The following is a 27,675-nucleotide window of genomic DNA, read 5'->3' on the forward strand; positions in this document are numbered from 1 at the left end:
CTAAACTCTGAGTTTGTGGCATGCCTTCTTCCTTCATCTTGTTGATGCTCAAAGAAATATGCAACAGAGGGCCATGATACTGTTTAGCATGTTAAATTATTTTGATTCATGTACTTACTAGCAACATCATTTAAATGGGTTGGTTTCATCATGGCCAGACTTAAGACGCATAGCATAATTGAATGAATAACCTAATATTCCACATTAAATCCTGGTTTTGGAAAAAGCTGAACTGATCTGAAAAATAAATCTATCCAAAGTAGAAACTGTAATATGCATGTGAACATGTACATTCTCATCATCACATTTTGTTTTCTTCTTTTCTTCCCCTTTTCCTCCCGTTGAGTCTTGTGTAAGTCCAAATAAAAATTTTACTGTAGAGCTCAACAACAAAAACAATGATCTCTTATGTAATTGATGATTTTTAAAAATGCTTTGAAAGTCTTCTTCCATACTTTGTATCAGTATAAAGATATTATACAGTGGTACAGAAAAATGACTTTTGAAGTTCAGTTGGTTTGAATCTTTGCTTCACCACTTACTAGCTATGTAATTGTGGGTTCTCTGTGCATCTTTTTTAATCCTCACTTTTTCCATCTCTGAAATAAGAAAAATATCAGTTAGTTTGCATACTGATTGTAAAGATTATAAATAAGAACTGATGTGTATATACTACTTGGCACAATGTCTGACCTGTTTCTGTTTTTCACAGTCAGCCTTCTCTTCCATTTTCTAAGGTGACTCAGACCTTACCACTCTAAAAATTCAAATCGTGCCTTCACTCTCTACAGATCCCATTTGCTATTTTAGAAGAAAAGGAAAACTATAAGATGGAAATTAATTTCCTCTTACCAAATCTACAAACCCCAGCACAATGCCTGGCACAGATACGGTCATTTAGTAAACATCTTTTGGATGAATAGGTGGATGGGTAGCCAAGTAAATTAACATATAGATTAGGTCTTTAGAAATGGTAGCTATTTTTATTACACCCTGTACAGTGACCTTAAAATTTGAAATCTACTACTTTTGAAAAGCAGATCATCCTGAGGTTTTCCATTTTGTACCGGCCAGATTGTGAAAAGAAGTTCATTTCAATGCTGCACAGCACATTTCCTGATCAGTTGGCTGAATTACAGTAACGCCATTTCATTTTGAGTTGGGCAATTCAAGCATTTAGCCCCGATTTTTTTGACAGTAAGTTAATTATTTTTGTACTCATTCAACACATTTCCCCCCTACCACAGGTTATTGTAAAACCACCTGTCTCTGGGAGCACAGTTAATTCTGTGCATGAGATTTCTAAAAATGTTTTACATTGTCATTGCACTTTTTAAAAAATGTAGAGATCCCTCTGCTATTCTTTCGCCTTGCCAAATGCTTAGGTACCTTGGAAAACTGCTTAATTGGTACTACTTATCTCACTAGATTCTTCGGTCTTCGGTTGTGAAGGGGTAACAATCATTTAACTTTTGATGTGCCCTGAAGTTTCCCATCCAAAACTTTTTTCTTTGAATCTTTTTTGGGGTGAAAGAGAAGAATATGGGGGATCTAGTTGTACAGTGATAGTTTCTAGATGCCTTTGATATTAGTCACTAAACAGTGGTAGACATTTGGAAGAGCATGATAGAAGACAGTGGGCTAATTCCAGATATTTAACCCCGGGTTAAGGAGAATTAACCTGAGGCTGGGTTATTTCTCTGACCTCTAGGGACAGAGTAGTGGCAAAGCCTTAAGGTGGTAAAATTTTTGAGAAACACTTCTAAAGTCTTATGTTTTGTTTTAAAATCCTATCTAAAAGCATTTCAAACCATTTAAGTTAAGCCTTTCCTTTCTTACTGGATGTGTTCGGGCGCGGGAGGTGGGAGCAAAAAGAAGCATATGGTTGAAGCTCTGCACTGCAGTGATTTGTAAAAGAAGTACTTTTCCTGCTAGGTTAAATTGCTCTGCATGCCTCTTGCTGTCAGGGACATGATTTAGTTAAATACAGATGCTTTTAGAGGGGCTTTGTACTGCATCATACATATTTAATAGTTTATAAAATATCTGTATGAATCACTGGGTGGAAAATCCAGCAGCAGAGAAGCTCAACCTTCCCATTGGAGCCTCTGGCCTTATGGTCCACTGACCGGTTGACCATTGGAAAAGGTGTGTTCAGAATGGGAGTGTCCTGAATAACCCGAAGATTCTACTGATTTCAACAGAATAAGCTTACCATCTAATCTTTCAGATTTTTTCAGTAATGTGAACTTTACATTTTCCCAAGTCACATTATTCATAGATGTTCTAATTCCCCAGGGATTGAAGTATAGCATTAAGGAAAATCCCTTCTCAATAAATAAATGGTATTGGGTGAGGGGTGGGGGGCAGAAAAAGCTCTTAGATGTTTTATAGCAATTAATGGTTACCATATAAAGATACCTCATTGTCATTAGATAATGGTTAAAATTATATGAATCTTTTACCCTTGATATAATTTTGAAATTCATCTTAAAAATCAATTCCTTAAAATAAAAGTAGTAGGGGAAAGAGGTAGTGATGGGTGGAGGCTGGAGGACGATGCAGAGAAGGAAAAAAATAAGCATGTGGAGGTTACTAAATGTAGAATTGCTGGATTATTTTGTTTGTTTGGCATAGGTAATGAGTTTTATAATAAAATGTGCCATAGTATATCAAGATAGGCTCCTTATCATATATGAACCCAGAAACACCATGAAATTTTGTTAACAGTTCCAGCATTTTATTGTGAAATGTCAAAGATAGAGAAAAGGTGAATTAATTATTCAGTAAACAAACTTATGCCCACTACTGAGATTTTACAGTTAATATTTTCCTATATTTGCTTACCAAATGTCTACCCATTTATCTATCAACTTTTTATTTTTTGATGACATTTCAAATATACATGAGTTCATTTTACCCCCAAATATCCCAGTATGCATAGTATATATCTTTTATTGCAATGTTTAAGAAAACATGTGGGTCATGGATTATGCTATCAAATAGAATATATGTTTCTCTCGAATAAGCCACCATATTTGGACTTAGGGTTTTCTAGTCATCATATTTCAGAGTATAACTCAGCCAGTAGCAGCCTTCTTGTTCCTGTTCCCTAATAATTACTCTTTCCCCTGTCCCAGGCTTTTAATTCTCCAAATTAAAAGAAGATGTAACCTTGGCTCCCTGATTTCCAGCTAGTGACAATTTTTGGTACAGTTTGTGTTTGAGCTACTGCAGTGATGTTCGGGCAATTCCCATTTTGGTGACAGTGTTCTTTCCTGAGGATACATTGCCTTCCTATCCTCTGTAATTTCTTTATTCTGTACTTTCCTGTGTAAGCAGTAAAGCTAACTGTAATGCTCCCACAAGTCAGGTAGCGTCTCATCTCCAGCCTGTTCTCAGGGGAAGTTGTTGGGTTCTGGAACACACATTTTGTATGCTTCCTTAGTTTGATAAAATGCTGTTTAAGAACGGAGTTCAAATATGAGTATTAGTCTCTGAATATCTTTAAGAAAGAGGCCCATTAAGTAGAGTTGTGACCACAAGTGGTCGTGGGAGCATTAAAAAGTAAACTTTCAAGTAGAAATGGTCCAGGGAAATGGTCAAAGTGAGGTATTGGTACAGACATCTTTCATGGCCCCAAGTGAGAGAAAATCTAGACTATCTAATCAAATGTGTGTATCTGTATTGGCAGTATGCAACTAAAGAGCTTTCCTTTATAGAAATTAATTAAAAAGAAAGAGAAACAGATGTGATTTCTAGTCCTGACTTTGAAATTCTTTTCTGTGTGACTCTAAGCAGGTTATTATTATGTTTTTAACCTCCCAAGAACTTTTTTCTTCCTGTATAAAATGAAATTCATGTAATGGGTGCAGCAAACTAACATGGCACATGTATACCTATGTAACAAATCTGCATGTTGTGCACACGTACCCTAGAACTTAAAGTATAATTTTAAAAATTAAATAAATAAAATTCATGGGTAAGACCTGTTGCAGCTCCAACCTTCAGTCAATTAAAAACTTTAAATCTCATTATTATTGAGATTACAGTTGACCTTTGCATTAAATGTAAATTCTTTTACTCCAAATAACTACTGAAATAGAAAAGAAACAAGTCCATTCTCTTTTTTCTCCCAGTGTTTTAGAGATATGGTCTCCTTCTGTTGCCCAGGCTGGTCTCGGACTCCTGACCGCAAGCAGTCCTCCTGCCTCATCCTCCCTAGTAGCTGGGATCACAGGCAGGAACTACCATGTTGGACAGAAAAGAAACAAGTCATTCTTAAACAATTCTGACTCTAGCAACCTATCGTGTGATTTGTCATAGAAACATTTGAGCTGGAGGTCAAATCATAAGACATTTTTATCTTATAACTTTCAAATTCATATCTTTTTAAGTAATAAAAATTGTAACAATGCAGAAACAGTTTCCACCCCTTGCAGCAGAAAAATGAGATTGGCATTTCATTTTAAATGGGATACTTCTGCTTCCATGAGCATCATAAAGGTTATGACCTTACAGTAGTGTTGCCTGACACTTACGTGGCTCACTGGGAATCCCGAATCAGTTCTGGAAACTGCATATATTTTTATTTCTTCTTTTTTTTTTCCCTTTGGTGCAACTTCATATTTTCATTTTGATCAGCAACAAGGAGAAGAAAACTGTGTGTACTCTAAGGAAAATGTATATTGTAAGATGTTTTCTCTGGCTAAGGTCTTTTCAGATTCAGAAATTTGAACTGGCCAGGTGTGGTGGCCCACGCCTATAATCCTAGCACTTTGGGAGGCTGAGATGGGCAGATGACCTGAGGTCAGGAGTTAGAGACCAGCCTGGCCAACATGGCGAAACCCCATCTCTACTAAAAATACAAAAATTAGCCAGGTGTGGTGGTGTGTGCCTGTAATCCCAGCTACCCAGGAAGCCAAGGCAGGAGAATCACTGGAACCTGGGAGGCGGAGGCTGCAGTGAGCTGAGATCGTGCCACTGCACTCCAGTCTAAGCGACAGAGCGAGATTCCATCTCAAAATAAATAAATAAAAATAAAGAGAAAAGAAATTTGAACCATGTTTAAAAGGAGAACACTTCAGGTAATCCCTTTCCTCAAACTTACTTTATTCCAGGAATGTTGTGCAAGTATATTTTACACATGGGCTTATATGAAGTTTCAGTCTCTTGAATAGCTGGTCTTCTCTTATGAGTAATTCATAACTGCTTTCACATGTGTATAATCTCATGCTCAACTGTTTCTCTCTATTTTAAGCAGGAGATTTAAAAATCAAATTAACACATATTTCTAGAGCATTTGCTATAAGTGATATGCTGTGCTATATACTAACTAACTACATTTCTGGGTTGATTGGGGGACCAGTTTATAGAACCGGCTGACAAGCAACTGAACTTTAAAACAAATAGCTGGTGCTTAAGTATATGTCAAGTTCAATCCCTCCCATTTTTAAAACTTTGCTGAATTTATATTAAACCAGCATCGGTTATCAAGGTATTTCCTCCTTGTTTTTAGCTAAAACTTCTCTCACTGCATTAAAATACATCCATTATCATTTTCGTTAAATAAGATAACACATTGGATATGTGCATAAAAGCAAAATTATATCTTGCATTTTTGTTACATTTGCCAGAAGAATGAAAAACAAACAACAGAAAATCTCTCTGAGCTGTGCTGCTCTATGCCCTGAACTTAACTGTCATAGTGAATATTAATGAGACACAGCAAAGATATTGGCTCAAGGTAACTAAGCCAACATATATTGCTCTAGTAAATGTTAGAAATGGCCATTCATCCACATAACCTCAGATTACTCTATATAAAGATAATGTTTCTTTTGGTTTTTCTTCTTTTTATCACACACACACACACACACTCCACACACACACACACATATCCCCCCCCACACACACAGTAATTTAACATTATTTGCATTTACTCAGACTGGTAAAACCCATGTCTCAAAGATGTTTCCCATAGTTTATTCATCCCTCTTCCATGTCGTTTTCATTTGGATGCATTTGTTTAACAAATGTCTGCTGTGTGCCAGGCATGCTGTAGGTACTGGGGATATAGCAGTGGAGGCAGACACAAGTGCATGGCCTTATGGAGCTGACGTTCTGGTGTTGAGTTTATCACATTTTTGATAAGAAAACACAGATAATACTGGAAGACTGCCACTTGCCCCTCGTCCTTGGCACTTATTTCCAGTGGAGTCCTTCATCCCAAAGAGCTCAGACACATACACACACAAAAACTAGGAAATGGATATGTCATTGAGACTCTGAATTCAAAAGGCTTATGAGAACATGAGCAAAGCGTTATCTTTCTATCCTGTTTTATGTACTAAAATATTATTTTTCACTGTTCAACTCCATCCTATTTCCCTATTTAAAATATACATATTGGCAGGCATGGTGGCTCACAACTGTAATACCAGCACTTTGGGAGGCTGAGGTAGGAGGATTGCTGAGGCCAGGAGTTTGAGACTATGGTGAGTTATGATTGCACCATTGCACTCTAGCCTGGGTGAGAGAGTGAGACCCTGCCTCTACAAAGTAATAATAATAATAATAATAATAATAATAATAATTTAAAAATAAGTTAGCCAGGCATGGTGGCATGCACCTGTAGTCTCAGCTACTTGAGAGGCTAAGGTAGGAGAGTTGCTTGAGCCCAGGACATCAAGGCTGCAGTGACTAGGATTGCACCATTGCACTCCAGCCTGGGAGACAGAGTGAAAACCTGACTCTAAATATATACATATATATACATATACATATGTAAATTAATATAAGTTCAGAGTTCAAAGTTAATAATTGCCTGAGATTCAATGCCACATTGCCTATTGATACTTTCTAGAAGAAAGGGCAACCTACACTTAACAGTCTCATTTTTCCTTGAGTTGAAATTCACACAGCAAAATTAACCATTTGAGAGTCACAACTCAGTTGCATTTATTGCAGTGTTGCGCAACCACCCCTTCCATCTAGTTCCAAAACTTCCCCAGTGGAATTTTAAAAGAAGAGCAACTTGTAAAATGACCAATAAACTATGTTTGTAGAAAATTAATAATTTTACTTATGGGGAGTGAGAAATTAATAGATTCTCCCAAAGTAAAGCAAACTCACTATAACTATCATATGCAATTAAAATATCTTTCCATATGAAATTCTCACATCTTCATCTTTGAGATCATTTACTGTATCTTCAGTTACAAAGGATCTAAACTCATAAAGAACAAAATGTACCAGAGTAAATTGCTCATCGTGTTACAGAATGAGAACACAGAGCACAGTCAATATCAAGCACTTGATACAGCATCTCACAAAGTAATGCTTAAAATTAAGTCAAATTGTCTGCTCTGAGAACATTTTCACTGGGTAAGAATAATCAGTCTTGACTCACCTTTAAAGTGGGCAGAAAAGACATGCCCAGTAAGGTAAAATAAGTTCCATTCATCTCACCCATTTTGCATCATAAATAATGTAGAAGAACATCAAACAGCACATGGATTTGGTTTGCTCTCAGAGAACTTTTCTGTTTAGCTGGGGAGAGAGGAATGACAAGAAAAAATAGTTAAATATTAGCATATTCCAAACTTTCCCTCCACTGATAGGATCTGTGGTAGTTGAGTTTTGCTAGACCGGGCTAAATTAATTCAAGGCATATTTTGGAACAATCAGAGAAAATTTGATAAGGAAGTATCTGAATAGGCCATTAAAAGACTTGAAAAAATGGAGGAGAGTATAGAGGGTATGAATAAAGCCTGCTGATCTATTAGAGACCCCATAATCTGTGTAATGCAATCCCAATTAAAAGTAAAACCAAACCAAATGTATGTATTGAATGGATAGCCCAGCTCTATCAGACAATCAAATACTGATAATCTTTGCCGTCAAAGAAATTGCATTCTTCAGCCCTGTATACATGATGTAATTAAATGATGACACATGACTGTGAATGTGCCCCAATAAATGTTTCAGTTAAGAAATACTGGGTCTATGATTTGGAAAAATGGGAAGGGCTCTGTCAAGGAGCTAAGACCTAGCTGAGGGCATGTTTTTTGGATAGGTGGAGGAAGCTGACAGATCCATTGGTGTACTTTATCCTCCAAAGAAGCTGCAGGGTTTTAAAGTTAACTTTAGGGCCTGGCGCTTTCTTATGAAAATTATGATTTCATAATTCCTCAGCAAATAAATAAATGCCATTTGTATGTAGGGATCTCCCCAAATGAAACAACTGCTGCCATCATTTTTATTTTATGTTAGATACCGTGAAGTAAATTCTACTCTTTTGCCAGCCGTAAAATTTAGGAGCAAGGATAAAGTTTTTCAGTGATAGTATTTTTAGATTTCAGAGAGATAATATTTTAGAGTTATATCGCCAAGATACAGGAAAAAAGTCAAAGAGAAAATAAATGAGTAATAAGGTCAAAAGCAAAATGATATTTATCATTCTGTTTCATCTGTTGGAGCTACCGTACATTCTTCTGATGATAAAGTAAATAAAAGTAAAGCAGAATGACTAGCTTGAATTCATAGACTAACTTGAATTGAAGTAGCAGAGAAATTCTAGTATTTTTTTATTTGATGATATTACAGGATTTTTTTTCTTGAAGCCAACTTAGAAGGAAGCTGAAATATTATGAAAGTGGATCAGAAACATAAGTAGATTTTACTTTATTCTGCCAAATCCCATTCTATATTACCGTCTCTCTTCTTGATCCAGGTTGGTGTACTAGCATTTACTTTCTTATCCTCTGTAGCAGATTAATTGTGGCTGCAAATTCTTTGCCACTTTCTCCCTCAAAATGTATTTCCTCTGTCCTTGAGTCTGGGCTGGCACGGTGACTTCTTAACCAGTAGGATGCAGGGGAAATAGTTTGTTCTGCTTTCAGGCACAGACTTTTAAGAGTACTGGCAGCTTGTGTTTTCTTCCTCTTGGGGTGCTTTCTCTCACAACCTGGCCACCATACTGTGGGAAGCTCAAGCCACAAGGAGAGGCCACAGGTTGCTGCACCATTTCACAGTGCCGGCTGGCATCTAGCAGCAGCTGCCAGTCATCATGTATGGGAGCCATTTTGAATGTTTTCACCTAGTTGCACCTCACCTGCAGCACCAGCTGACGTCAAATGGAGCAGAGAAACCACTCAGCTGAACCCAGTAAACCTACAGAATAAAATGGCGGTTGCTGTAAGCTATTTCCGGGCGGTTTGTTTCACAGCAATACATAACTGAAATCGCTTCTCAAAGGAAGTCCTGGAATGAGACCATGGAAGAGCTCATTTGATTTAAATGATAAATAGATAGTATTTAAATGGTCCATGCTTAATTCTTATAATTTCTAAAAATTATTAGGCAAAATTTTAGAAGTCTTATTTTGAAAACTAGATCCTTTTAAGTTTGTTTACAAATTATATTAAGGTAATAATTCCTATTTCATAGTTATCTATTCTGGTTTTCATAGTCTCTTCTTGAAGAGATATGTAATCAATAATATAATCAAATGCACCCTTTTGATAAAAAAACAAAATCAGTATTTTTCAGCAGAAATAGAATGAATCAGAACGTGTTCAAATCTTGGCCACATAGCTATATGTCCATGGCAAAATTACCTAAGCTACCTGGGCCAATGAAATATTTTTTAAAAAATTTTAAGATTAGTATGGACTGTATGGGATTAGTGAAGATCAGAAACAATGTGTATTATGAACCTAGCAGAGTGCTTGTTGCCTGGGTGGAACTCAATAAAGGTAGCTTTTGTTATTGTGAGGGAGATGGTGTAAAAGGTTTAAAAAGGTAGTAAAAAATTGTCTAGTTTATTTTTCTAAGAGGACATGGAAATGGAGTATTCCTGGGCTTTACTGGGGTGGAGCTTAAAGGGTTAAAATGCTATATCCTTGCAGTTTTTCCTACAAACATACATGTTTTATCCAAAGGAAATTCTGACCTCTAACCCCATTCACACTTTCCTTTCTCACTCTTTTATTGCTATAGAGGATTTGATGACGGGAGAAAGGCAACTTCTGGGTCCTAGTCCCAAGGGTAGAACTAATGGAGAATTCCTTTTATTCTTCACCTCCCATCCTTCTCCATTTCCCCATTTACATTCATTTTCCAATTTGGTGGAAAAAAACAATTTTATAGGAAGCTGGCTGTCTGCAGACTAATCTTAGCACCAAGGTGCCACAGGGTTTATGGAATGCCTTTCTGGGGGCAAAACAGACACATCCCAAAGTCTGGTTTATGTAGTCCAAGGGAAAGAGTACTTGTGGCAGTCCACAGGATTCTCTCTCTGATGTGTTGTCCTAGTCTTTGTATAAAATGTTGGTTTTCTCTATAAGTATTGGGTATTTTCAGTGTAACAGCTAGAGCTATGCCCAGTAACTTTTTTTTTTTTTTTCTTCCCTGCTGAATATGTTTGTTCTTAATGGTTGAGGTAAGGTGAATAATTGCTCTTGGTGTAAGTTAAAGACCACTTTTCTAAACTATGGGTTATCATGCTTGGTATTTTCTCCTATCTGCCTGACTTGGGGCCACCTGAACCCCATTTTGGTCTTTGAAATTTAGCTGACCTTGGCCTTGGATGAAATGCTAGTGTACTGAGTATAATATTTTTGGTTTAGGTCAAAATTGAGGAATTCAGTGCCATATATTTCAACTGGGTACTTTTTGAAGAAATTATAAATTACCGTAGTTTAGCATAAACACCGCTGATATTGTTTCTGAATATTTACATGAATATTGATCATTGAGATCTTACTATCTTTCAATATGAATGCTTTAAGTGCTTCAGTAGACATTTTCTACACTGTGAAATTGTATGTCCATTGCTAGAATCTTTGTAAGAGAGCTCTCACCGCTTTAAAGTCAAATAAACCTAGAAAATAAGCATCGGAATTATTTTTAAACACCATTTACTGGTATATAAATGCAGATTATAGAGAGATGAACTTAAGGATAACTCATGTTGCCCATAAAGTTGTCATAGTCATGGTTACAATTATGCAAATTGGCACAGGCTTTTGTTGTTGTTATAGTACTGCAAACACAGTTTAAGATGTTAAGACCCTTTAAATCATTTATAATTATGGACTAATTTCATCTTGAAGGAAAAAGTGATAATATTCTTATCTCCTGTCATTTGAAGCTGAAACGTACCTCAAAGCAGTGGAGATTGTGCCCTACAAAATACAACATGCTTAAAGCAGATTTTCTCAGGACTTGAGTTCTAAATTTCACTGCTTTAGGGACTCATATGATGGCTATGTAGTATAGATTTAGAGAGAGTTTTAAAGACTCCTGTTGACATAGGTAAACAGAATGGTTCCTTGGAAACTGTTTAGATGTCCAGTCACAGTAAGTGTGCATTACAGGTTCAGATGCATATTGTGTGAAGTGACATGGAGCAGAGTGCTTGGAGAAGCCTGTGGTCTCTATTATGAACAGTGCTTTCTTCTAGTGTTTTAATGACTGTTGTTTTAAAAGAAAAAAAATCAGCATTGAAACTATCTGGAAGGTAAAGCTCCTGAAACCTAACCCAAAAGGCATGCTCTCATCGAAAACTCTTCTTAGTACTTGCAGTGCGGTGATAGCTGAGGACATGTGGTATATATTACAGTGCCAGGGAATTCAGACCTCTGCAGTGTGGAGTCACCATGAAAGGCTAATCTAAAAATGAAGTGGTAGCTTTGCTCGCATCATAACTCTGTTACTTACTGGTGCTTCCTATTAGCTTGACATTAGTCTAGTCTTCTTTGGGTGAGATAGAAGAAATGGAAATTCAAAGGGGACCACAACAGGGGATATATGGGCTGCCAACCCCTCCCCTAGCACTCCCTCCAGCCTGTACTCAGCATTTCTCTCTGGGCATGACAAAGTCTTACAGAGTCATTGCAAAAAGGGCTAAAGGCAGAGCTGTCCATGGTTAGGAAAAAAACGTTCAAACTGTTGGTCGGAAATCAGGTAATAACAGTCCTCTTAGTGAACAAAACTTATTAGAGGGCTAGGGAAGGAATGCTATCTCTCAGCAGCAGGCAGGAAGAAATTGCTGTTGAAAAGCTTACCTCTCTGGGGAGGAATCAGATAGCAGACTTCGCCAAGCCTCAGGTCCAACCCATAAGGTCCCACCTACACCCCCCCACCCCCCTCCCCATCCCAGCTTTGTTAGATTGCTAGCATCGATCGCTGGCTTTTTCTGACCCAACAGTGGGTGAAGGAAAGAGACTGAAAGCCGGCAAGGTGGGGGTAGAAGAAGACTGGGACAGCTTTTGTAGAGAAAGAAAGAAAAAGGAGGAAAACGGGTGGGGGCCATGGGGACTAGGCTTAACTGATGCCTGCATGCCTCTTTTTGATTTGATGGCCTTTATTCCTTCTAATTGGATAAAATAGGAAGTCACTGGCAGTCCTGTGTGGCTGGGGATACTGATTTTACTCAGACCAGCCTGCAGCTCTAGAGTGTGGATAGAGAGTGGGGAGTGGGGGTTGGGAGAGTGGGAGGAAAGAGAGAGAGGAGAGAGAGAGGACGGGCTTGGATGAAGAAGGGAAAGAAAGAGAGAGACTGAAGCAGAGAAGAGCCGCAGAGGAAGAAAGTGAATGAGCACTCAAGAAGGACAAAGAGGAGTAGTCGGGGGTGGGGTGGAGGCAGGGCGGGGAAGGGAGTGACCGCCCCTCCTGGCTGCACTCTTGCCTCCGGAGCCCTCTGATCCTGTTTGCAGTGATGCTCCGAGGGCAGGCACCTGCTGCTCTGTAATGATTCAGCCCCTTTCAGCCGTTGTCGCGTTAACACAACAGGATGCTGTTGCTATTGTCACTACTGCCTCTCCTGCCGCCGCCGCTGCTGCCGCCGCCGCCACCGCCGCTGGTCCTCCTTCTGCTTTTACTTCTCCTGCATGACAGTTGTTTTCTTCATCTGAGCAGACACCAGCTTCAGATGCTCGAGGTGAGAAACATGCCTTTCAGTTTGGGCTACTGGTTTACTTAATTAACCAGCCAGCAGCTCCGTCGATCTATTTTGGTCCCTGTCCTCTTGACGAGCCCGGGATGGTTTGGAGTAACGTTTAAAAGAACTAGAAAAGTGGCCCAGAAACAGCAGTTTAAAGAATTATAACGATATACTCTGATTTTGTAGTTGCTAGGAGCTTTTCTTTCCCCCTTGCATCTTCCTGAACTCTTCTTGATTTTGATAATGGCCTTGGACTTGGACGATTTATCGATTTCCCCCTGTAAGATGCTGTATCATTTGGTTGGGGGGGCCTCTGCGTGGTAATGGACCATGAGAGCGGCCAGGCCTTCTTCTGGAGGTGAGCCGATGGAGATTTATTCCCCAGACATGTCTGAGGTCGCCGCCGAGAGGTCCTCTAGCCCCTCCACTCAGCTGAGTGCAGACCCATCTCTTGATGGGCTTCCGGCAGCAGAAGACATGCCAGAGCCCCAGACTGAAGATGGGAGAACCCCTGGACTCGTGGGCCTGGCCGTGCCCTGCTGTGTGTGCCTAGAAGCTGAGCGCCTGAGAGGTTGCCTCAACTCAGAGAAAATCTGCATTGTCCCCATCCTGGCTTGCCTGGTCAGCCTCTGCCTCTGCATTGCCGGCCTCAAGTGGGTATTCGTGGACAAGATCTTTGAGTATGACTCTCCTACTCACCTTGACCCTGGGGGATTAGGCCAGGACCCTATTATTTCTCTGGACCCAACTGCTGCCTCAGCTGTGTGGGTGTCGTCTGAGGCATATACTTCACCTGTCTCTAGGGCTCAATCTGAAAGCAAGGTTCAAGTTACAGTGCAAGGTGACAAGGCTGTTGTCTCCTTTGAACCATCAGCGGCACCGACACCGAAGAATCGTATTTTTGCCTTTTCTTTCTTGCCGTCCACTGCACCATCCTTCCCTTCACCCACCCGGAACCCTGAGGTGAGAACACCCAAGTCAGCAACTCAGCCACAAACAACAGAAACTAATCTCCAAACTGCTCCTAAACTTTGTAAGTAGAGAGAGAGAGAGAGAGAGAGAGAGAGAGATGATGATGATGATGATGATGATGATGATGGTGATGATGATGAAGAAGAATAAAGGAAAGGGGTGGGTTTGAGGTCCCCAAAGGATGTTTCCCTTTCTTCTTGCATTTTAGTTGCCTGGTTTTGTTTAAGCAAAGCATGTGTTTGAGACACTTGGGCTGGCATTGAAGGGCTGAGTAAAATGATCTTGCAAACTCCGGGTCTGAACCAGTGTTGTGACAGCAGCTCTCTCTAGCCACATTGTTCAGTCTGGTACCGGGAATGCAAAACTTCAGCATCTGCAAGTCATGCTTGAATTTAAGTTAAATTCAATTTATTTCTAATACATTTTAAAATTGAAACATCAGGCCATCTTTTCATGTTTTATAGAAATGTGACTTTCATATACCAGTATTATTTTGTGTCTTTCTCTTCCCCATCATAGATTTCCTGTCACCTTTCTGTTACCCTCTACCTCTCAGCAACCCCAAGCTGCTTGTTGTCTTTCTCTCCCTTCTTCCTGTTCTCTAACCACCTCTCCCTACTTTTGTATCTTAATTGGTTCTTTCTGAGATTGCAGCAAGTCTTAAGACATTTACGGTGCTCACCTCTCACTAGCTTGAGATGACTACTGTCCTGCCCAGACTGTACTTTCAGTTAGTGAGCACTTAGTAACGGCAGCTTTATTTTGTCTAGGACACAGTAGGATTCTGCATGAAGGATTTGCCCAAATTAGTTTTGTCTTCTATAATCAAATGTTTAAATAGCTTCCTTGGCAGTCATTAAAAAGTACAAGATCCATTAGTGAGGTACATCTTTTTTTTTTTTTTTTTTTTTTCTTTTTAAGGCATGTGTCATCTTAGTCTGGCAGACTGCAGCAGCCCAGTTTAATAACCTGTGATGTGAAGAGAGCCCACGCTCTTAAAAACAATACATTTCTGTTTGCATTTGCATTGGGTAACTGCAATAGCTTTAGAGTGGTAAGTTGACAGGAATGAAAGCATGACTGTTCTAAACATCAATATAGAAGGGAGGAGTTTTCTATAGCCTTTTAAAAATGTTTCTAGTTTATTTTTGTTGTCTCTATCTCGTATCACTTTTTACCATGAGGAATATTTACTTAGTAGGAAAGTACAAGATCAGAAAATTTGGTTCTTAATAACTTACATGAAAGCTCTTAGTGTTAAAAGAGAGTTGACAATTTCTCTGACGAAATACCTCTTTTGTTTTTCCTCTGGACAGTAATGAAGAATAAAGAGTACCTTTTCCAGACATCACGTTCAATGTGAAGTAGTGCAGCATGCTATAGAAACACAGAAAAACTTGATTTGTGCTTGTAACTCCTGATCATTTCACACACACCAGATTCAATGGCAAAGATTTAAAAAAAAAAAAAAAGAGTCTTGTTTTCTAGGTGCAATTAGGGAAAACCTCCTTCATGCAGACACTGCTTTGTATCTTTATCAAATCCCTGAAGCATCATTAAAGGTCTGACAGACATCACCGCCTTTGCTGCCTCTTCCCACCTGGCAAAGTGACCGGGAAATAATACCCAGATGAAATGACATGCTATAAAAAGCAAGTACAGATCCTGCAAAGAGAAGTGAAATTCACCAGGAGAACAAGGTTACTTGATCATTTTAAACTTAAGTCTTTAATTGAAATCTGCTTAAACAGGTTTCATTGTCCAGAGAAACAAAAAAAAACGCCCTTTGAAAAACACTTCAACCAAATTCTATAATTTTGTCATCTGAGGAAATCAAGAAAAGAAACATCTAGCACATTTTCCTGATCTAAGACCATGTCAGAAAGTATGTTGTAAAGTTTTGATAAATTATTTTGTAAAGTAAATTTTTCTACTAAGTGTTTTAGTAGATTACATATTCCTTATCAGTTTTTTTTTTTTCCAAGCCAGGGCATTGATATTGTGGCATCTGCAATAAATGGGAAAGATTTACTGCTGCCTAAAAGCATCATTGTGGCCAGTTTGACCAGATGCACAGCTGCAACGTTTTGAAGCGCATCGGAGATAAGCCTAGAGAAGCAGTCTGGGAAGTAGTTTTCTCCTGAAAAGTTAGGGGTAGACAGTTAGTTGGCTAACACTTTAAAACCTGTAGGGAGACTCTGTTAATTTTTTGGACTAGTCCCTTAAAAAAAAAAAAAATCAAGTATTGTATTCTAAAAATTGTGAGCCTACTTTTTGTGAGGCGGGAGGCCGGGGGGGTATTGGTTGGGGGGAGTAGTGTTTGAAAGGGATTGGTCCAGGCAGCTTTGTTTCTAGAGACTTGTAAGTGGTTGTTTTTGTTGTTGTTTAAAAAGGTTGTAACCATTAATTAATGGAAAGGGGGAAAAAAAAGCTTACAAAGGGATTGTATTTTTCAACTAAGAAAGTATTGTTTAGTCGCAAAAAGAACTGGGACGTTCCTTTTACCGTGCATGTTTTTGACATAAACTAAGCTGTCATGGCTTATATTTGAAAATGACATTATCGTATGTGAAACATGCTCTTCAGTGGTTTTAGGACTTTATTCTCCCTTTTCCTTTTTTTTTTTTTTTTTTTTTCTCAGCATATTCAGCACATTATGCACAGAGCTGTAGCCTTCAAGGTCATAGACTGTTGAGGGCTAATTGATTCTTCTTTATCCTGGAGCCTGAGAGAGTAGAAGAGAGACAATCCCAGTAATTGTGTCTGCAGCGTTGCTCCCCAAACCAATCTACCTACTAGTATTAAAGTTTTATTTTATAAATACTGGAATTACTCCCTCACTGACTCTTGTCAAATTACAACATTCTTTGTCTTTGTTATAATATAAGGCAAAATATGACATTTTAAATTGCCTTAAGGTATAGTGGCTATGTCGGATTTTCTAAAATGGGTATTTCTTTCATAAAGTAATATTTCATATTTTCATGATATTAATCTATGCATTCATGTAGGTCTTAAGAAGTCCAGTGAAGAATTGGAATGAAAGTATATAATTATATATTTTTTATTCTAAAGTATTTCTAAGTATAGTTAATGGTTTCCCACTACCACAATGATTATATTGTCATGATACTAATTAAGTTTTTACTTCTCAGTGGGTTATGTAATACTTGCACTATTCATTTGTTTTCTTTGCCTGGGCTTTAAAATTTTTCCTACCCTGACTGTTGGGAGATTGCAAACTTAGATTATTATAAAAAGAGCTGATTAATTAAATTGTAGCCAGGAAATAGTGGTACCATCTTGAAAGAAAATGTTTTCTGGATGTGAGATCCTCCCTGCTTGACAACAGATTCTTGGATGCAAGAATGTGTTGGTATTTTCATCTTGGGCCAACTTTGTTTTGCTTTGTCCTAAGTCTTATTATAGGATTGTGTGACAAACCATTGTTACCGCATGACAATAAGAATCAGTCACCATTTGCAAAAGATCAACATGATGAATTGGATACACCATAGGATTTATTTCCTTCTATTTAAAAATGCCATTCATTTAAATTCTAATGGATCCTTCTAGTTCTTGGCAACTATATTTGTAGGTATTTCAGAACAGTGATTTCAAATAACTTTTCCCCACTTTAATAGTTGCCAATTACAGCCTAAAATATTAAAAACTGGAAGAGACTGAAAGATTTTCTATTGGAACTGAATAATTTTATAAATTTACTGGTGAAGAAACCCAGGCTCAGAAATGCCTAGTGAAATTCTTTTATTAAAATATACTAAACTCTGAAAAATGTGGCAAAATCCAAACTTTTAGATTGTCTCTGTCTCTGAGAATTTAAACACACACACTCTCTCTCTCTCTCTCTCTACTGTTTTCTTCTCTCATCATATCCTTATTGTAGAGAGTTGGAGCTAGAGACTAACATAGCATCAGACTGAGAATTAGGGAAGTACTTAAAGTGGGAACACTGTTTAGGCGTGTGTTTAGTGCATATCACTAAAACTAAATTTTCTTCTCGCCTTCCTGTTTTGCTCTTATTGAATTTTCAGTCATGGTGGTCTTTTCCCTTTTTATTTGATCATCCATACAGTGTTCAGCTTGCTTCTGAAAACAGCATGGGTTGCCTAGGGTGAGTTCTTCCCTCATATATCGAAGATTGCTCTATGGCTCACTTCTTTTCTTTTTTATTTATTTATTTTTTATTATTATTATACTTTAAGTTCTAGGGTACATGTGTATAACGTGCAGGTTTGTTACATATGTATACTTATGCCATGTTGCTGTGCTGCACCCATCAACTCGTCAGCACCCATCAACTCGTCATTTACATCAGGTATAACTCCCAGTGTAATCCCTCCCCCCTCCCCCCTCCCCATGATAGGCCCCGGTGTGTGATGTCCCCCTTCCCGAGTCCAAGTGATCTCATTGTTCAGTTCCCACCTATGAGTGAGAACATGCGGTGTTTGGTTTTCTGTTCTTGTGATAGTTTGCTAAGAATGATGGTTTCCAGCTGCATCCATGTCCCTACAAAGGACACTAACTCATCCTTTTTTATGGCTACATAGTATTCCATGGTGTATATGTGCCACATTTTCTTAATCCAGTCTGTCACTGATGGACATTTGGGTTGATTCCAAGTCTTTGCTATTGTGAATAGTGCCGCAATAAACATACGTGTGCATGTGTCTTTATAGCAGCATGATTTATAATCCTTTGGGTATATACCCAGTAATGGGATGGCTGGGTCATATGGTACATCTAGTTCTAGATCCTTGAGGAATCGCCATACTGTTTTCCATAATGGTTGAACTAGTTTACAATCCCACCAACAGTGTAAAAGTGTTCCTATTTCTCCACATCCTCTCCAGCACCTGTTGTTTCCTGACTTTTTAATGATTGCCATTCTAACTGGTGTGAGATGGTATCTCATTTCTTCATAGCCCATTTTGTTTTCTCCTCTCTATTCCTTTGTGATACCCAACTCAGTCTTCTCCCCTTTCCTTCCTACCTTCCCAATTACATATTGACTCGTTTTTATTTTTGTAATTATGCCATTTTGGCTTTATGGGTCAATATTTCATTGCATCATATCAAAATAATTTCAACTGTCTTTATTTAAACTTTAACCTTATTTATTGCATTTTAATGCTGAATGGTACTTTCATATATTATAAACATACAAAAAAAACTCTAGCCAGTGACCAATATACCAGTTTCTTAATGGCATAATTAAATCAAATTTTAACCTTCTTGATCTTTTCATCTTTTTTTCTTTAGTGTGCTTGATTGATTCCAGTTTTTCTGTTTTTGGACATCAGCATTTCTGTACTCCCAGAAAATGATGTTCCAAACCATCCATCTGTGGTCTTTCTCCTTCCCTCTTCCTTTTAACAACTCTTCATAGTATCCTTTTAAAGCATGAAGGACGAGATATTTTATAGATTGAAAAACCAAAGCATAAAAAGTTATGACTTGTTTAGATGCCCCTGAGAACCAGGAATATAACTTGTCCACAGAGTTCATTGAATATTCTACTACAACATAAACTACATTCCATCTACTTTTATGCTCATGTTTCTACTTTTATTACTTTTGCTCTACATCAATGCTTTGTTTTTCTTCTGTTATTTCCTCTTTGTTTTGTTTTGTTTTGTTTTGTTTTTTCATTCAGTGAATGTATGCTAAGTGCCTACTCTGTGCCAGACTCTGTTCTAGACCGGTTATATGGCAGTGGAAAATAGTACAGTACCTGCCCTCAGGGAGCTTATGTTCTAGTGAATTTTAAGAATCTAATTGCATAATGCAATTTGAGATATTTCTTGCTTTCTTATACATATACCCGCTTAATTCAGCATTTCTTCTTCTTTACCATCATGTGATTCACCTTTTGACTTCCACTTCTGTCTTTTCTTAATATGTTTCTCTTCTCCATTTACCGAATACTGAACACTTGCCCAGCAATGTCCTTTAAATGACAGCAATCCCACCTCCGCTACCAACAGGCTGAGTAGCCAGGGGTGATCTACCATATGGCACTATTTAATCAAACCATTGGAGTAGGGAGAAAAGTTTGATCTATCTGGCCCTTTAGGAGCATCCTCTTAAGATGAAAAATACATACATAATTCTTCTAGCATGTACATAAAGATTCTAAGATTATTTTCAGATTCTAGAGAGTTGGTAGCTGTAAATATTTTTGTGTCTATATTTTGGTCATATTTTTATGTGTTGTTTTGGCTTGCAGAACATCCAGAGTATTAAAATATTCCCAAGGGTTGTTCATTTCACTGTACAGACAAAGACTAGAATCTGCCATTAAGTTGTTTAGTTCTTTTTTTTTTTTTTTTTTTTTTTTGAGACGGAGTCTCGCTCTGTCGCCCAGGCTGGAGTGCAGTGGCCGGATCTCAGCTCACTGCAAGCTCCGCCTCCCGGGTTTACGCCATTCTCCTGCCTCAGCCTCCCGAGTAGCTGGGACTACAGGCGCCCGCCACCTCGCCCAGCTAGTTTTTTGTATTTTATAGTAGAGACGGGGTTTCACCGTGTTAGCCAGGATGGTCTCGATCTCCTGACCTCGTGATCCGCCCGTCTCGGCCTCCCAAAGTGCTGGGATTACAGGAAGTTGTTTAGTTCTTAAACTGAATAAAGACATGAGTTCATATACTATTCACATGAAGAGTGATTGACTAGCAGTGAGTGAAGTTAATCCTCATCATCTCAAAGATGGTTGTAATCTTTACTGCAGTGAATTTTGTCTTTGTGTGTGTGTGTGTGTGTGCGCGTGTGTAGGCATTCAAAGGGTGTTTCTGAATAATATAACTAATGTCTTATAATCATAGAATTTTATATGCTGAACATTTTTAGAGATTATTTATGTCACTTCCTAAGTGAGAAAAGGCAGGTCTGGAAAAGTGAAGCGACTTGCCCAGTGTCACTACAACCAATCAGTGGCAGTGCTGAGACTAAAACTGAAGTCATCTTACCTTTGCTACACTTGCTTTTCTTCTCGAAACTGTTTTTAGCATTTATATTCAAGTAGCATATGTTATGTTATCATAATTTAAAAGATTTGGTTTTCCCATTTATTATTTAAATACTAATTAGTAAAACTTTTATCACCCTATAACAGGTGTCTTTTTTAGAGAAGAGAATTTTGGCCAGGTGCCATGGCTTATGCCTGTAATCCTAGCACTTTGGGAGGCTGAGGTGGGATAATCACCTGAGATCAGGAGTTCGAGACCAGCCTGGCCAACATGGTGAAACCCTGTCTCTACTGAAAATACAAAAATTAGCCAGGGGTGGAGGCTCATGCCTATAATCCCAACTACTCAGGAGGCTGAGGCAGGAGAATCACTTGAACCTGGGAGGTGGAGGTTGCAGTGAGCTGAGATCATGCTACTGCACTCCAGCCTGGGTGACAGAGTGAGACTCTGCCTCAATAAAAAAGAAAAGATAATTTTACCTTTATGATGTTGGTATGCATAAGACACCCCTCTGGAAGCTGGACATCTATCTCCCAACAATATAATATATGGGAGAATGTTTTAGTGATCAAAGTTATCCCAACTGAAATGTGTTACATACTTGGAAAGAAATGATTTTCTTAGTACTAAAAGTATTCAAGCAGTGACACTGTTGAGGGAGATTTATGTTCCTAGCAGATTATTAACTATATTTACTTCTGAAGTCTCTTACAACTCTGATTCTCTCAGTTTTTTGTCTTAGGGTGTTAGCTTTCCAGTGGGTAGACTTGAATTTCAGTCCCACTTGCCCGTCTTCATGGCCTTGAGCAAGTTAGACCATCGTGTTAAATCCATTTCTTCATTTATATGTGATAATAATAAATATACATGTCTTGGGGCTGTTAGGAGATTAAATGAGATTTTGGAAAACACCGAGTCCTAGACCTGAGACATAAAAAATACAAAATCAGCACCAATATTCTCCCTCATTCTACTTTAACTCCCTGCCTCACTTTGTTCTTTATCTCCTTTGATCTTGACAGTGGTTTGGTAACAATGTCTGGGGAATACTTTTGGAGCTTTAGGGGAACCTTATGAAAAACTTTGAAGGAAGTGAAGAGTTGATGATACATCATGTTAAAGTAGGAATTATGCTAGAAATTCGAAATCAAATGCCAACTCTTCCTCTAACCTGCTGTGTGACTTTGAGGAAATCGTTTCACTTGAGATTTAGTTTTACATCCAAATAAATGGGGATGTTAATATCTAAAACTCCCAAGAGATTGTGATGAGAACAAAAGTGGTTACTCTACCTAAAGAAAACAGAGATTAAAAATATATTCACTTCTTTCTTTGCCCTTTCTATCGGGGTTCATATATGCATATATTCACAAGCACTAACATTTCTAGAAATAAATTGTAGGGACTCTTTACCAGTGAATTAATTTGTTATGCCTTAAAATGTTGTGTAGGGCTTTACTAATTTCTTGAACCCAGTGTCATAAAAGGAGTATTTTTTCCCTTATAAAAATTGGTTAGAATACATAGATTATTACTTTTTGAGTTACATAGATTATTACTTTTTGAGTAATGTCCAAAAATCACTGCATGAAGGGCTTCATTATAGGGAAAGCGATAAGGAGTTACTTTTGAGAGAGGAAAAGACTGCATGGTATATCAGATTGTTTGTCAAGGAAGTACTCTCTTTGGAAAGATTGGGACAATGGAAAATAATCTATACAGTTTAGATGTGGTGCAAGCGAAGAACTTGGCTAGAAATATCATGAATCCTAAGATTATGTTCACCTTACTCTTTTCATTGTTCCAACTGGGATTTCCTGATCTCAAAAGATAGGAATTAACGTCTATGAGTTGTTTTCAGTATTTGACACAAACCATGGAAATAATATACATCGAATAATTTTATGTGAGCCAAATCAAATGTAGAAATTATTTGAGTGCAATACATAGATCTATGTGTATCTATGTGTGTATATATACATACATATGATTCATACACATAACATTCTAAAGGGGAAAATTATTTGACCATAAATAAAATGGAGCAGATAAAAATATTTTTAAATTTGGACAAACAGGTTGTTTATTAATAGGTTTGGGAGGAATGGACAAAAAATATTTCTAGCCCTATGCCTAATTGCTAGAGTAAAAGAGAAAAAAAATGTTTTAGAAGTAAAAAATAATTGGAGCTTAAGTATATATTGGAGATTCTGTTGCAAGTAACTTAAAAGGAAATCTTACTAGCTGGATTATTGGCCACAATCCTACAAAAGGGGAAAAAGCCAGTGCTTTCTAGATATACACACTTCAGGGATTTTGGTATTTTTGTTGTACACCTTATGGTTTTTCTAGCAGACAGATATAAGTTTGTAAGAGCTTGCCATTTACAAAAACGTATAGTAGTGGGCATAATATATGTATTTTTATTTATTCTTTAAAGTAGAACTAGAAATATGTGAGAACTTCTATGCTTTGTTCATCTTGATTGTTATTCACTCAAGTATAATACATTTGCTGCAGAAATTGAACTCTAAATCAATACTGGAGCAATGAGGCAGCCCCTTCTAAGCATAAAATATTTGATAACAATCTAGAGTAGATTTTGCCTGGGTATAAGTTTTCTGACTGTGCACTGGAAATAAGCTGATGGACCCCATAAAACTTAATGAAATAGAATGGAAAGCTTCCTCAGGTAAAACATTTTACATTTATCGTCAGAAACATGGTATGATAGGACAAGACTTGATTTACTGTGATTTTCAGTGATAGGCACTTAGTGTTTGAGTTGCATTTCATGAGGTGGTGGTCTCCCAGACAAAGGAGAAATTCATGAACTCTCTTTGAAGCCAGCGTTAGTACAGAATTTAATATGCATGTAATTATCAAATTTAAAAACCGTCATCATGTATTTTGTTTTAAAAGTTCTTAATTTAATATTAAACCAAATGTACATATATGCATATGCATTTGGAAGAAAGATGAGAGCAACACTGAAGACAATGATAGCTGCCATTAGGAAGAAAACTTAATTCATGAGCAAGCAGAAGACCCTATATCCTTCAGTTCCTAACTGTGTTACCTGTATTGATGTACAACGTAATACAATTTTATTTCCCCAGTTTACCTTCCTTTTCCCTCCCTTTATTTCTTTCATACTTGTCATTCACAGTTATTCTTCTCTTTCCTCTGTTCCCTCCCTTCATTTTTTTCATACTTGCCATTCACAGTTATTCTTCTCTTTCCTCTGTTCTTTCATACCTCACCTATTCCTTCTTCTCCAGCGATCTCAGGGCACATGGCTCCACACTTCTCTCACCCACCCTTCTCTGAAGCCAGTGTCCTAGAGCATCAGAGGTTTCCGAGTGGATGGCCCAGACCTGTGGTTTCTCACTGGATGGGTAGAGGGAGAGAGTGAGTGAGACCTTAACCACAGTCTTGACCACGATTAGCCTGATGACTTTCAGTGTTGCCTCTTCCTTTGCTAAGTAGCCGGAAGTATTTGTTTTATGAAATATGTTGGTGTCACAGCAATAAAAGCTCCATACATAAATGGAATGATCTAAGGACAGTAGAATTGAACTCTTGTTAGCATTTGTTTGTAATCCCTTGGTAGAACTTCCTGGGTCATAATTGCTTGCTCTTCTGGGAGCAAAAGGAATCAGTAACCATTGATTGTTACATGATGCTAAGTACTGCCTACAAAGCAAATCTTAAGAATGATTAGTGGCAGAGTTCAGGGTTACTACTCTGATTTCTTTTTACTATAATCTTTAAAGCAAGCTGAATTTCAGTTTTTCCCATCAAGCAACTCCTATGATTCTTCAAAAGGAAGAGAAAAAACATTGTCACGTAATCTATAAAGGCTTCAGTTGACATCAAAAACAAACAAACAAAAATATGTAAAATAATTACTTCAGTGTTTTATATCTTTCTACTTCCACGATAACAGGGAGACATTTAAATTAACCCCTTACCAGTAACTTTAGTCTTGCATGAATATGATCCTCATAATCTTAATTGATCTGAACTATGGAACCTATGGTACACATAGTCAATAACCTACATAACCCCTGCCTATTTAGTAAACTGTACATGTAATCAGTGAGATCAATACAAGGATTCTCAAAATCCTTGCAAAATTCATACTTCAAGATTGCTCAGTTTTCTGAATAGCTGATGATTGGTCACCTTGAAACTTTTTTATCTATTTTGGATTGAAATCTTTTAATAACTTATAGTACTAGTGACTACTGTCATTTTAAAATGGGATTTATTGAATATAGGATCTTCACAATGTTGAATACTGTGATGTCTTTAGGACATAGTTGCATTATAACTTTGTTGACTTGTGTTCTTTCATTAAGACATATTGAGTTATATTAGGGATTATAGCTGCTTTACTAAATAACCCAGACCTACGTATATTCTGATTGTATGTTGGGTTATTGCATAATCAAAATTAGAATTACAGAGCTTTATGGCATCTTAGAGACACTTTGAATCAAATCTTTTATTTTAGCATAGAGAAACAAGCCCAAAGATGTTAACCTTCTTGCCAGAGACCACATAGAGCCAGAAAATGTTGATATTTTCATCTTTTCTAGGCTTTCAGCTACCAGGTCACTTTGCAATCAGTATATATTAATTAAAACATTTTTTTCTACAGTTTTACTTTACTGTTCTGGTCTCCTGCAGGGTTTAGAAAGCAAATTTTAATCAGGTTAAACATTTATATAAAGGACAAAATCTCTGAGTGAGATTCTCTCCTTGAGGAAATGCATACATTTTGGTGACATGCTTTGGTGACATATTTTGCTTATATGTCACTCTTGCTCTGTTCTGGATCAACAGGGTTCAAGGATGAGAGGTGAATGACAAATGAAGAGGAAGAGTAACTACTTAGTTCTGATGGTCCTTGGATTTATAGGACAGATTTAGGGGAGCTGAGTTTAATTTCCAGATGCTTTATTTGTTCATTTGTTCCTCCTTTCATAATATGTAGAATGACAGTAATTTTTTTTTTTTTTTTTGAGACAGTCTTGCTCTGTTGCCCAGGCTAGAGTGCAGTGGTGCAGCCTTGGCTCACTGCAACCTCCACCTCCTGGGTTCAACCATTCTCCTGCCTCCGCCTCCCGAGTATCGGGGCTACAGGCATGCACTATCATGCCTGGCTAATTTTTTTTGTTTGTTTTTAGTAGAGACGGGGTTTCACCATGTTGGCCAGGCTGGCCTTGAACTCCTGATCTCAGGTGATCCGCCCACCTTGGCCTCCAAGTGTGCTGGGATTACAGCTGTGACCCACCATGCCCAGCCAGTTATAAATCTTTAGACCTTGATCATGCACCTAATAGGAAACTGTTTTTTTAACATATGAGCACTACTAGTCAGTGGGCTTCATGGGATCTGTTTTGAAATTTATTGTGAAATCTTCTGATTTATAAAGCACAAATTACTTTTATTTTATTTTCATTTCTTGAGGACACAATAGCACCAATATTTACAAAACACGTATCTCATAAACTCTCTTATGATATTGAAGACACTCCTGCAGCAGAACCCCAAACTTCCTGTCTTGCCTAAGTCCAGCCGTCTCCCCAGTCTTCATCCCGATGGACCATATTTTAGCCAACTAGAACTCAACCCTGAATATTATTTTTTCTCTTCCACATTTTTGCTCATTCTATTTTTTTCTACCATGAATGTGCTCTTCAAACAGTCTCTCTTCTCCCAAATTCTACTTAGGCCTCAAGACTCACCTCTCCAAATTAGATGATGGGACCCCTCTTCTTGTAGACCTCTTCCAACCCCCCATAACCTATTGCTTGTGCTTTATCACATTTAGATTTGTGTGTTCTTATTTGGATACTTGCGTATTGCTCATGGTAGACTGACAATGTCCTAAGGCCTAGAGTTATAGCTAATTCATTTTTGTGACCTGTGTAGTGCCGAACAATGTACAGGCTGAGCATCCCGAATATGAAAATTTGAAATCTGTAATGCTCCAAAAATCCAAAACTGCTTGAGCATCACCATGATGTTCAATGGAAATGCTGGTTGGAGCATTTTAGATTTTGGATTTTCAGATTGGAGATGCTCAGTGGTAACTATAATGCAAACATTCCAAAATCTAAAACACTTCTGGCCCTGAGCCTTTTGGGTAAGGGATACTCAACCTGTATTTTATATGAAGTAGCTATCTCATTTGTATATTTATGGAAGAAAAGTTACACTGAGGGTAACTTGTTTATGGGAGTGGAGGTGGAAGAAAATAATCTGAAACCATGTCTTAATTAACTGACATTTTAATTTGGAAGAATTCAATATAGAGTTTAGTTATTACAAAGTATGTTGAGACATGATTTTGGACATTTTAACATATAATTTGCAAAGTCTGATGTGATGTAAAAAATTCACATCGTGGAGTTTAAGAGACTTCAGGCTGCAAATAATTTTACTTCATGATTGTATGGTGATTAAGAGCGCACAATTTGGAACCAGATTGTCTGGCTTTAAGTCCCAGCCCTATCTCTGGCTGTGTGACAGTATGCACACTATGAACTATCTGTGCCCTGATTTTCTCATCTGTGAAATGGTGGCAATAACTGTACTTTCCTCAGAGGCTTTTTGGGAGGATCAAGTGAGTTGGTGTTCGTGAAGTGTTTGGAATAGTCTCTGGCTCACAGTGCTATATAAGCATGAGATGTCATTACTAGGCAGTTTTAAAAATTCAAGTGCATTTCCTTAGATTTCAAGTTTGATAGCTTGCGA

The 27,675-nt window shown here is 37.8% G+C and overlaps 1 protein-coding gene across 16 annotated transcripts in view; it reads left to right on the plus strand.

Moving 5' to 3' along the window:
- The window catches only part of NRG1 (neuregulin 1), a 1,129,346-nt gene that overhangs the window by 993,692 nt on the left and 107,979 nt on the right, over positions 1 to 27,675 (plus strand). For 2 of the 16 annotated variants that reach the window (XM_025394180.1, XM_025394171.1), the window contains exon 1: positions 12,328 to 13,982. The exons of 13 other annotated variants lie outside the window; for them this stretch is intronic. In XM_025394180.1, the coding sequence (XP_025249965.1) occupies positions 13,280 to 13,982 (703 nt within the window). In that variant the 5' untranslated portion in view covers positions 12,328 to 13,279. Of the gene's footprint in view, positions 1 to 12,327; positions 13,983 to 27,675 lie in introns of those variants that run through there. One more of the 16 variants, XM_025394172.1, reaches the window with a different exon arrangement.

The sequence above is a fragment of the Theropithecus gelada genome, chromosome 8 (assembly GCF_003255815.1).
Source record: "Theropithecus gelada isolate Dixy chromosome 8, Tgel_1.0, whole genome shotgun sequence".
Classification (NCBI taxonomy): Eukaryota; Metazoa; Chordata; class Mammalia; order Primates; family Cercopithecidae; genus Theropithecus; species Theropithecus gelada.